Raw genomic sequence first — 12,195 nt, 5'->3', positions numbered from 1 at the left:
TCCCTCCTTATACTTGGGAAGTTCTCTGTTATTACTTGAGTAAGTTTTCAGTGCCTTTTTGTTTTTCCTCCCCTTCTGGAATACCCATGATTTCTATGTTTACATGCTTGAAGTTGTCTGCTAGCTCTCTTAAGTTTTCTTCATTTTTTAAAATTCCTTTTTCCTTTTTCTTGTCTGCCTAGGTTATTTCAAAATAACCATCTTTGAGTTCTAAGATTCTTTCTTCTTCTTCTTCTAGCCTGCTGCTCAAGCTTTCTGTTCTGTTTTTTATTTCACTGAGAGAATCCTTCATTTCTAGGAGTTCTCTTACATTCTTTTTTAAGTTATTAGTCTCTTTGTAAATTACATTCTTTTTTAAGTTATTAGAAGTTATTAGTCTCTTTGTAAATTTCCTCCTTCATATCCTGGATATTTTTTCTTGTTTCATTGTGTTCTCTAGTTTAGTGCTCGGAATTCCTTTTCAGACACCTAGAGGATTTCTTGCTCTATGGAGTTTGGTACTTGAGAAATACCATATTCCTTTGGTGGTGTCATATCTTCCTGTTTATTTATAGTTCTAGTATTTTTATGTTAATGTTTGGTCATCTGGTTGATCACTTAATTCTTCTATCACTCTGGAGTGGGTTATAAGGGTGAAAACTTCATTGTCTGTTTGTAGGTTCTGCTCTTGACTCTTCTGTTATCAATGCAGTTTAGTGTGTGGTGGGCTGCCCTGTCTCCTGTTTGGTTAGTGCGTGGGTCCTGCTCACCTGTGCAGCCTGCATGGTGGTTTGGTGGGGCCTGTACATTAACATAAAATAAGCATTTTAAATATTATCTTAGGCATGCATGCACTTCTGGGGGAACTTTAATCACAAATAGGCAATGTTAACATCATAGACAATAAGATATTCTTTGTATTTTTACCTTTCCCTTACCATTAAAAAAAATTAGTCTTTTTGGTCTGTGCAATTTTTTCTGTCTTATATTTTTTAATACCCTCAACATACTACCATTTCTTTCTTCCTTTGAAAAAATTTTAAGGCTTAAGCAACAACTAAGGTACATTAATTAGGAGTGAATATTTTGAAATTGGTTCTTTTATACAAGTATTTAATCAGAATTTTGTTTGGACTTTTCCTTCTCTGTTGACTGTGACCCTCTAGTCATTGAGGCCACAAGGTTTTTTGTCTTTAACAAATTTCTTTTTTAAAATATTAGACACAGAGCATGAAAAAAGTCTTTTAACAGTTTTTTGTAAAGTTGTGAAAAACTGTGGTAATTTTAAGTACCTATTTGTACCAGTTATATTCATTACATAGTTTTCTTAGTTCTGGTTAGAAATGTTAAGTGAATTCAGTTATAATTCGGTAAATACTGATAGAAGTACCCTCATCTACCTAAAGAGAAGGAATGTAGGACTTTTTAAAAAATTGTATTTTTACTTTTGATGGACATAAATGAAAGAATGGAATCCTCATGTATTTGATTTCTTTTAATATATATCTTAAATACTTTTGCCTTCTGCTTGTTCTTAATGGGCTTAGTCATGAAAACGTATGTCTTTGAGTAATGAGTGAAACAGGAGCAAATTTTTACTTGGCAGAGAATATCACTGAACTAAACAAAGTATTAGTACTGAATTTTTTGTTTCACTGCTGAGAAATCCCAGCAAATGAAGGATTTAATCAGAAGTAGAAATCTAATGCACTGGACAGTAACGTTTATTTATATGACAAGTTCCTTAGTTATTAAAAAAAAGAAAGAGGGCTTCATCTTATATTTACTTGAGGGCTAGTGGCAAAGAATTATCTTTCTTTTATGTTATTAGTAACCCTGGATAATGTTTTTCAAGTAATAATCCTTTTGTCCAAAATATATTCTATTTATTTTTTATATACTTAAAGGAAAATTGAAATGTGTATCCTAAAAAACTGAAGAAAAGCTAAAACTAAAGACTTTTCATTTTAAGCAAAAAAATGTGTTCTCTAACTGCTGAGTAAAATAAAGATATGTTTTCTTGTTTGTAAAACTCTTCAAAGAATAAAAGCAGGATAGAGAGTGAAAGGAGAGATTGTACTGTTTTAAGTGTTTAAAAGTTATAAAGTTTTGTGAGAAAATAATCCTTACCCTGTAGGAATTTATAGCACATGGCAAATATTACATTCTTTGTATAAATAGATAAAGTTTTTAGTCATTTGAAACTGCAGTATTACTTATTCTTTGAGATGATGTTCTTAAATCCAAAACTCAAGAAAATATATTTTATATCTAAAAGTGCTTTGTTCAGACTTGAAGGGCCAAATTAATTTACATTTAATCTTGTTTTTCATTAATGCATGGTTACAAACTAACATAGTTTTTATCACCTGTCTTAATATACTAAGTAGATAGATATCAACAGCCTTTTTGAATAGTTCCAAATATGTTAATATTACTAATTTTGTAAAATAATTAATAGTTTGTACAGTTTTCCAAGAGAAATTCTTCATTTTTAATTTGTTTCTCTTCCCAATTCTTTCTTAAATTGTCATAAAATGTTTGTCAGCATTAAAGTTTTTGGATGAGTAAAACTGTGCTTTAATGACTAGCTAACGTACTCACAAGGATTTATTTTCTAGGTTAGCATTGTTTCCAAAGGTGAGAAATGGATTCAGTCCTAAGGGATTAAAAGATTATAGTTTGACTGTGAAAGGAAATAATAATGAAGTTTCAATTGTAACTATTTAGCTTGGGTATCAGAAGGTTAAATGGATCTTTAGTCTATTTTCATTTTCCTCACATCCATTTGTTCCTCATTCCCTGCCCCCCCTCACTTTTGAACTCCCCACCCTCAAAGTTTCACAGTTTATTCATTAGTTTGCCTTTAGCTATAAGAGTTTCATTTATAGGATGTATGTAGTCCTGGAAAGGTAATGTCAACTCTCCTGGATTAGAAAGTTTGTCCTAAGAGTAGCTCCAGTGGTTTATGTGAACTTTCACCTGACTCCCCACTGTGACCTAGAAGATTTGAAATAGGATCCCCCTCTCTATCCCCCAGTTCAGTCCCAGATCTGTCCTTAAGACAAAAAAAAAATTTGCATATAGTCAGCATTGCTTTGATAAAGCATGTATTAAAACTCTTTTAACAAAGACCTGCCTGGTAGATGAAGAAATGCTGGATAATATATTCATTTTAACTTTTAGATAGTCTTTACCTACCACAATAGGTGTTCTTCGTTAAACGGTGAAAACTTGGTCTAGGCCAGCAGACCAAGAAGAATTCATGGCTTCCCCAAAATACATCATCTTTGCCCAGTTTGAGGAACACTGCATTAAAAGTTAAAAGATTATGAAAAAAGAAAGGCAGGTACATGGACAGAAGTTGTATGTCCATACTCTTATTGTGGGATGATCGTCCAGAAATCTAATATTTCTATTAGATCTTTCTTTTTAGTTTATCAATGATACAGCAATACAGAGTTAGCAAATACTTGAAAAGATTTCACATATACTCAAGAATACCTTTCTGAGCCCAAGCTTAAGAAACCGTTATCTAGAGTTTTATAATTATTATATTAGTGTAAAGTCTATGAAGGTACCCAGAGTATGTTTTTGGTGGATCACTGTCAGAGTATGGGAGGGAAGGGAGATAAGAGGTCAGCCTACACAGACCACATACCTATACACATGTAGGAACCACATACCTGAGTGGTAAAGGATGAAAGGAGGGATGCCTAGGACCTTTGAGAACAGAATCAATATACCAAGGATGATGACAAGTATTGTAAGAAGAGGTACGTGAATTTATCTGAGGAATAAAAGCAAACCAAAATTGCCAGATGTATAGAAGATAGCCAGAAAGGTTAAGGGCTTTCATGAAAAACAAACTGTGGGTTTTATATATAAGATGTCTAAAAATGCAAGTATTTTACTCGTTCATATATGGAATGACATATTTGGTTGTTAAAAGGGAAAATTCTGTAATAGATATACCAATGTATTAGAATGTATTACCTAGGAAGATTTGCAGAACTTCTTACTTAGGGAAAGGAATATTTCCCATCTGTCTGCAGTAGTGAAGTATTGCCATTTTCACAAAACAATCAGATTTTAAATTGATAGAACTTGGGTGAGGTGGGGTAATTATTACTACCATGAATTTCAGTTAAGCTAATGACTTAAGATTCAATTAATGAGAAGAACCTGGCTTGGCCCTAAGCAAGAGAAGCAGGGAAGATTTCTCTTTTATACGTTTCTACTTCCCATTTGTTCCCCCACACACAACTCACCCAAAGCTGGGTCCCTGTCCTGAATCTCATTCGTAAACTCTTTCCTGGTGTATTTTAATGCATGCCTCTTGATGACCCAAAGCAGTGTAAGAAAATTTTAATGGAAGAACTTATTAAAGGAAACTTATTCAGTAACTTATTAAAGGAAAAATAATTAGCAGAGAAAGTGCTTTGAATCAAACTTCCAACCTCTACCTACCAGTAAGTTAACTCTGAGAATGCTGAGAATAACAATTCAGTATTGTGTCCATGCCATTAAACCATACATTTCCTGCCACTACCCCATAACCCCGAAAATGATAAAGAAGTTAGAAAGGGTGTTTTGTATGTATTCCAATTTTGTGTTGTGATCACTATTTGCTATTTTTGTCTAAGGAGTTGAAGTAATACTAAACAGTACTCTAGAAAACTGTGAATGAGGAACATGAATTTGTTTCAAGCACAGAATACCTTAATAGTAAAGAAAGAACAAGATGTCAAGAGTGGATATTACCTACTGAGCGTGAGATGAGGGAGAAGAGGAAAAAAATGAATGTAATGTTTTAAAGTATATCCATATTATAAAATTAAGTTTATATCAGTGATTCTCAACTGGAAATGGGATCAGGGATGACATTTGTGTTATCAAAGTCAGCCTAACATGGAGCTGGGTACCAGACCCCTCTCCTACAACCAAGCACACCGTGCCAGCACCTCAGGGCCCACCCAGGGACCCAAGGTATGGAGCTGGGGACTGGACCCCCTCCCCCCCAACCAGGCATAACACCACCAGCACCAGAGAGCTGGTGATATTTTGATATTCCAAAAATATCACCTCCATGTGGGTGGACCACCACAGCAACCACAGTAACCATGGCTGCCGCAAAAGTGGCTAGATGCCACACCCACCATGCCGATGGTCTGCCAGCCACTGGAATGCATTGACACAAGGGAGGGGAGTAACCAGAGATAAAGAAGAGGATGTCTCTCTCCACAAAGCCCATTCCAGAGTGACAGAAAAAGCATGTACTCTATGATAGAATTGGGGGACCTGATCACACCTCTCAGCATTGGACAGATCATCTAGGCAACAAATCAACAGAGTAACCATTATTCTTTCAGAAGGAGAGAAGAAATCTAGGGTAATTAGAGGGGGGAGGTAGAGGAGTATGGGAAGAGATTGGACAAGGGGCATAAAGAATAATTACAATTTGTAACAATATATATGCTTGTAATATTGATTTGATCAACATATCTCAACGTTGAACCCCAAAAATATGTATAATCGATTTTGATTCAATAAAAATTAAAAAAAAAAAAAAAGGTCAGCCTAAGTTTAAGAAGGTTGAGAAACACTGACCATTAATCTGAATAATTTGGACTGAAACTAGGTTGGGATTTTATGAGTTTCCTATGAGGAGAAAAAGATGGGGATGGGGCTCCTAAGCAAATTAAGACAACGAGACAGGGCAGTAAATGAACAACGAATAGTGTTATCAGCATCCCCCCTTTTTTTTAGATATGCACAAATGATCATCTGCTCATAAAAGCAAGTAGAACACCTCTAGTTGGCAATACTTTGTTAGCCAGGGACTACCAGCCCCACAATGGTAATTTTTAAAAAAAAAATTATTTTGCAAATATTTTCTCCCACTCTGTTGGCTGTCTTTTAGCTCTATTAATTGTTTCTTTTGCTGTGCAGAAGCTTTTTAGTTTGATATAGTCCCATTTGTTTATTTTTCCTTTGGTTGCCCGTGCTTTTGGGGACATATTCATGAAGTCTGTGCCCAGCCCTATTTAGCTCTTTTGCTCATTTTTTCATTCGGTTGCTAGTTTTTTGTTTGTTTGTTTGTTTGTTTTTGTAAAGTTAATTCATTTTCTTCGTATATTCTGGATATTAATCCTTTGACAGATGTATATTTTGCAAATATTTTCTCCCACTCTGTTGGCTGTCTTTTAGCTCTGTTAATTGTTTCTTTTGCTGTGCAAAAGCTTTTTAGTTTGATATAGTCCCATTTGTTTATTTTTCCTTTGGTTGCCCGTGCTTTTGGGGTCATATTCATGAAGTCTGTGCCCAGCCCTATTTGCTGAAAGGTTTCTCCTATGTTTTCTTTAATAAGTTTTACTGTTCTGGGGTGTATATTTAAATCCTTAATCCATTTTGAGTTGATTTTAGTACAAGGTGAGAGATATGGGTCTAGTTTCAATCTCCTGCAAATGGATAACCAGTTATCCCAGCACCCTTTGCTGAAGAGGGAGTCCCGACCCCAGTGAATAGACTTGATGCCTTTGTCGAAGATCAAATGGCAGTAAGTGCGTGGGTTGATTTCAGGGTGCTCTATTCTATTCCATTGATCAGAGTCTCTGTTATTATACCAATACCATGCTGTTTTGGTTATTATAGCTTTGTAGTATAGTTTAAAGTCAGGTAGAGTAATACCTCCGGGGAAGAAGATATAACAACTATACTTTCATGAAGTTGTTACAACAAGCAAACGGAAAGGACATTCTTGGGGGGGAGGGGAGGGAGGAGGGAGGGAGGTGTCGGTGATGGGCCATAATAATCATATACAGTGTATATTGACAAAATAAAAATAAAAAAATAAAAAAAATTATTGAAAAAATGGCAATTTTTTCTTCCTGCTAGTTTAGATATATACTTTATTCAGAATTAGTAAGATTTTATCAACTGACTAAAAGATTTTGGAAAGAGAAAAAACTCATTGTTCTCATTTCTCTCTTAATTTTGAAATAGCCACTAAAAGTATACTCTCCTTATTTGGCTTATTCCTCACTTAAAGTTAACCACTGTGATTCTCACCTTTTCACCACAACATAAAGCTCAGCTCTGGACAAACTTAACACTGAATTTAAGGACTGTGCTAATGATACCAGATTCCAAGTCCATTTCATTTGAATTGGTACACTTTTTATACACATAGGACTTAAGCAGATTTATTTCAGTTTAAAATTTTCCTTCCTGCCTTTGTATCTAATAAACTATTTTTCATCTCTTTCCCCAAGGTTTTCAAACAGCTGGAAATTCATGAATACTTGACATTTTCAGTTGATTTTGAAATTATAAATTTAGAATTAAAATTATTTTTTTCCTTTAAAAATAGAACACTTGCAGTGAATTTAACATGTTCAAAGAAAGGTATTTGATTTTTGTTAGTAACTCAGTAAGATAACTATTGTGTACTTCAAAAATACAGGTAATATTGAAATTTTAGAGTGAGCGCTATAAAAGCCCCAGGTTTTTGAATCTTCTAAAAATAAAATTCTTATCTAAGAACTGTTTTTCTTTTCCTCATAGTCCAATACAAATTTTAATTATAATACAGAACAGAAATGAAAGTATATTGAAAGCTTTTCCATTTCAGGGGCCTAACTTCCTTTTTAAAGAAGATAGACTATACTAGGCATAACTTGTTATGTCATAAAAAAAAATGGCAATTTTTTCTTCCTGCTAGTTTAGATATATACTTTATTCAGAATTAGTAAGATTTTATCAACTGACTAAAAGATTTTGGAAAGAGAAAAAACTCATTGTTCTCATTTCTCTCTTAATTTTGAAATAGCCACTAAAAGTATACTCTCCTTATTTGGCTTATTCCTCACTTAAAGTTAACCACTGTGATTCTCACCTTTTCACCACAACATAAAGCTCAGCTCTGGACAAACTTAACACTGAATTTAAGGACTGTGCTAATGATACCAGATTCCAAGTCCATTTCATTTGAATTGGTACACTTTTTATACACATAGGACTTAAGCAGATTTATTTCAGTTTAAAATTTTCCTTCCTGCCTTTGTATCTAATAAACTATTTTTCATCTCTTTCCCCAAGGTTTTCAAACAGCTGGAAATTCATGAATACTTGACATTTTCAGTTGATTTTGAAATTATAAATTTAGAATTAAAATTATTTTTTTCCTTTAAAAATAGAACACTTGCAGTGAATTTAACATGTTCAAAGAAAGGTATTTGATTTTTGTTAGTAACTCAGTAAGATAACTATTGTGTACTTCAAAAATACAGGTAATATTGAAATTTTAGAGTGAGCGCTATAAAAGCCCCAGGTTTTTGAATCTTCTAAAAATAAAATTCTTATCTAAGAACTGTTTTTCTTTTCCTCATAGTCCAATACAAATTTTAATTATAATACAGAACAGAAATGAAAGTATATTGAAAGCTTTTCCATTTCAGGGGCCTAACTTCCTTTTTAAAGAAGATAGACTATACTAGGCATAACTTGTTATGTCATAAAATTCTGAAGTACCCTTATGTGTCTAATTTACCATCAAAAATTTTTCTGGGCCGGCCCGGTGGTGCACTGGATAAGTGCGCCGCTTGGGAAGCGCGGCGGCGCTCCCGCCCGAGGGTTCGGATCCCACATACAGACCGGTTCCCGCTCACTGGCTGAGCGAGGCGCGGGAGCTTCACCGAGGGTTGCAATCCCGTTGCCGGTCCCCGGTCCGGTACGGGGGCAACACTGAGGGTTGTGATCCGTTGCCGGACACGGAAAAAGACAAAAAAAAAAAAAAAATTTTTTTTTTTTCTAATTTATCATATGTGATCCTACTAAACAAAACTTTTGGGGAATAACCTTGGTTGAGGATGTAGTCTCCAATCTAAACTCCTTTAGGTCATATTGATTGGATCTTTCAGTTGCATATAAAGGTTGATTCATATTGGTTGGTATTTCTTTATATGTATCTTTTCTTTCCAGCTACACCATAGGACTTTATAGCAGGGACCCTCCTCTTAGTTTATTTTCCCCTCTATTAACTATTAGTGCAGCACTCTGTGTCATAGTAGATAGCAAATACTTGTTAATTGAGGAAAATAGTTGCGAGAGAGGAAAGAAAGCAATAAAGAAAAACAGAGCAAAATTACTCTAGAGTACATGTATTCTGATGTGATTTAATGTTTCTTGATTAATAATGTGCTGACTTCTATGGAAATATCTTTGTGTCTTTATCAGTGATCTACTTAAATATCAATGAATGAAATTTTGTTTACATTTCAGTCTTGCAAATAGTTTCTTATTAAGGCTGTAAGTCATTATTGTTATTTACATTAATAAATCAAAATTTTTCTTGTTACATGGTCACCATAATAATATAGAGAATTGAGAGTAATCTCAAAGATACTAAGTCTGCATAAATGGTAAAATCCTCATGTTATTGCTATGTTATACGATAAAAACTACATATAGGAATTTTTGTCATGTGATGTGGAGATCATGGATATAAGCATATGTCACACTGAAAGACTGGCATTTTTATTGGGTTCTTTTCTGATGTATATTGTGATTTGTAGTTGTTTTTCATCTTAATTGTAGAATAAGTTTATAGTGTATTCTACTTCTATTATTAAAAATACTTTAAAATGTACTTATTTCTAAAATTAATGTCCTTTACCAGTAACAGGGGGTATAACAGAAGAGCAATTTCAGACACATCAACAGCAGTTAGTTCAAATGCAAAGGCAGCAACTTGCTCAGCTTCAGCAGAAACAGCAATCTCAGCATTCCTCGCAACAGACACATCCAAAAGCACAGGTAAACTTGTCTTTTGATCATAGTTATGTCTCTTCCTTTCTTTCATAATTATGTAGTTTTGTTCAGTTTTAGTCAAATCACAGAAGATATTTGCCAGTTTTGATTTTGGGAATCTAACCGAATTTCTTTTAATTTGCATAATTTTAAGTGACTATATAAACTAGTCTGAATATTTTGAGAAGAGTACTAGAGCCAAATATGATATTTTTAATTTAGGAAAGAAATAACTATCTTTTTTGAAGGGTTATTGAGAATTTGTGGAGATAATTATATTCATGTGTGGTTGTGCCCCATGACAGCTCTCGAATTGTGCAATAAATCTGAATAGTGTAGCTCCTTGCTTCTGTGATTCTCATTTCCCTATAGAAAAAAATTGCCACTAGGAGAAGATGTCCATAGACACAACTAAATAAAGACACTAGTGATAGGAATAAAAATACTTCATGAAACTGTAATTGCCAGAAGGAACCAGCCCTGCCAACACCTTGATATTAGCCCCGTAAGACTCACTGGACTTCTGGCCTCCAGAGCTAAATGAGAATAAGTTTCTGTTGTTTTAAGCCACCAAAAACAAAACAAAACTAAGAAATATATTTCAAATTTAAGTCACCTGAAAAAAAATAAACCGTGCCTTGTAGGTCCTAAGTTTTGTTGCTACATAATTCTAAAGCTACTTTTAAAGTAATAACTGAGATTAACTCAATCTTGGTTATATTCGCAAGCTCTCAGGCCAGGATCTGCCTATATCATTCAGCTCATTCTCAAATGGTCAGTACACTGACCTTGAAGATCCTTAGTCTGGCAACATGAAAACACTCCTGTGACATCCAGGTGGATTTCAGATTGGCTCATAGATTAGGGCTATCGGCCTTAGTAACAGTTAACAGATTTTATACAGAATCAAGGAGGAATGGCCTTTTTACTTGTCTTTGTTTGCTTTTTCTGAGTATCTTGGGTAACAAGCCTAAACTGTTTTCATCCTACTCCAACATTAAGCCAAGGCAGATTTTTACATTGAGACGAAAATGACTTATTAGTCATCTCTGTGATTTCATCTCACCCATACTACGTAGCTTGTCAAGCATTCTTAAAAGCATTCATTAATACTTATTGGAAAAATTAAAAGATCATAAAGGGTTGGGTTTTTTAGTCTCCTAGTTCTTTCTCAGAAATAATTGTTTCCCAGTTTTTAGTCACTTTCCTGCTTGAGGTGCCAAAAATAGTTTCTGGAATCCTAGATCTCTTAATCTAAACACTTGTAACTGGTCAAGATTAGAAAGCCAACAATAGCCTCTTAGGTTTGCTCCATTCCTTAATTTGTACATGAAATCACATCTACAAAATTGAGAGTTTGACTTTGTTCATTTTATAGGGCTCAAGCACCTCTGACTGTATGTCTAAAACACTCGACTCAGCCAGCGCCCACTTTGCTGCATCTGCAGTGGTTAGTGCACCTGTTCCAAGTCGCAGTGAAGTAGCCAAGGAACAGAACACAGGCCACAACAACATAAACGGCGTTGTCCAGCCTTCAGGTATGGCTTGGGTTTCACATGGTACTTACTAGCTTGAAAGTGTTACTCACTGATTTGGAGTATGGTTTTTGTTTTTTATACCCAAGGGGAAAAACGTGTACAAGAAGTCAGTCAGGACTCTTCAGAATTTCTTTGTAAAGATTGGGGGAAGAGCTGGGTGTTTTCTAGAATTCACATAGGGCCTGCTCCCTGTTTCCTCCCACACCACTGGTTACCTACCTGTGTAACACTCTACCCTTCTTGGTTTCATTTACATACTGTCAGTTGCCTCATGACTTAGGAAATCCGTTGAGCGAATTACTAACCATCACCATTGAATTGTCCATGCATTGACAAAAAAGTGAAATATAAACCTGGACAGTTTGTAGTAAATTTAAGTTTACCTTCTCACTCTTACATACTCATAGACATACTCTCTCTGAGCCTTCCAGTTGAGTATACGGTATTGCTGTGAAACCATGTTTGCTTCTTACTATCCTGAGTCCTCAAAGACTTGCTGCTCCTATCACTCTTCAACAAATTCTGAGACTATAAGATTTTCCAGTTGCTTTTACGTATACCCATGATCCTGATTGTCCATCCTTACTAATGTTCATGCATCTATAAATTCTTGGGGATATCCAACTATCATTTCCATCTGTCTTATTATGCTAACCTCTAAAGTTGACAGGTACACAAGGATACTTCAAAAAATTTCATGGAAAGATTTGTCTTTTGTAATTCTATTTTTCCATGAACTTTTTGAAGTACCCTCTTAGAGGCAGAAGAATACTTTGCAAAACCCTTTTATGCCTACCAATAGAAAGAAGGTATCTTTAGGGTAGTAACAGGTGAGTACGTTGTACTTACTTATCAGAAGCTCTCTTTG

The 12,195-nt window shown here is 34.7% G+C and overlaps 1 protein-coding gene across 2 annotated transcripts in view; it reads left to right on the top strand.

Moving 5' to 3' along the window:
* Nucleotides 1-12,195, top strand: part of EPC2 (enhancer of polycomb homolog 2 (Drosophila)) — a 118,669-nt gene that overhangs the window by 102,953 nt on the left and 3,521 nt on the right. Inside the window, exons 11-12 of one of the 2 annotated variants that reach the window (XM_008587762.1) lie at nucleotides 9,659-9,795; nucleotides 11,168-11,327. In XM_008587762.1, coding sequence (XP_008585984.1) covers nucleotides 9,659-9,795; nucleotides 11,168-11,327 — 297 coding nt within the window. The remainder of the gene's footprint in view (nucleotides 1-9,658; nucleotides 9,796-11,167; nucleotides 11,328-12,195) is intronic. The other variant, XM_008587763.1, reaches the window with a different exon arrangement.

The sequence above is a fragment of the Galeopterus variegatus genome, unplaced genomic scaffold (genome assembly GCF_000696425.1).
Source record: "Galeopterus variegatus unplaced genomic scaffold, G_variegatus-3.0.2 Scaffold4529, whole genome shotgun sequence".
In the NCBI taxonomy this organism is placed as follows: domain Eukaryota; kingdom Metazoa; phylum Chordata; class Mammalia; order Dermoptera; family Cynocephalidae; genus Galeopterus; species Galeopterus variegatus.
This window is presented reverse-complemented; position numbering and strand designations above follow the sequence as displayed.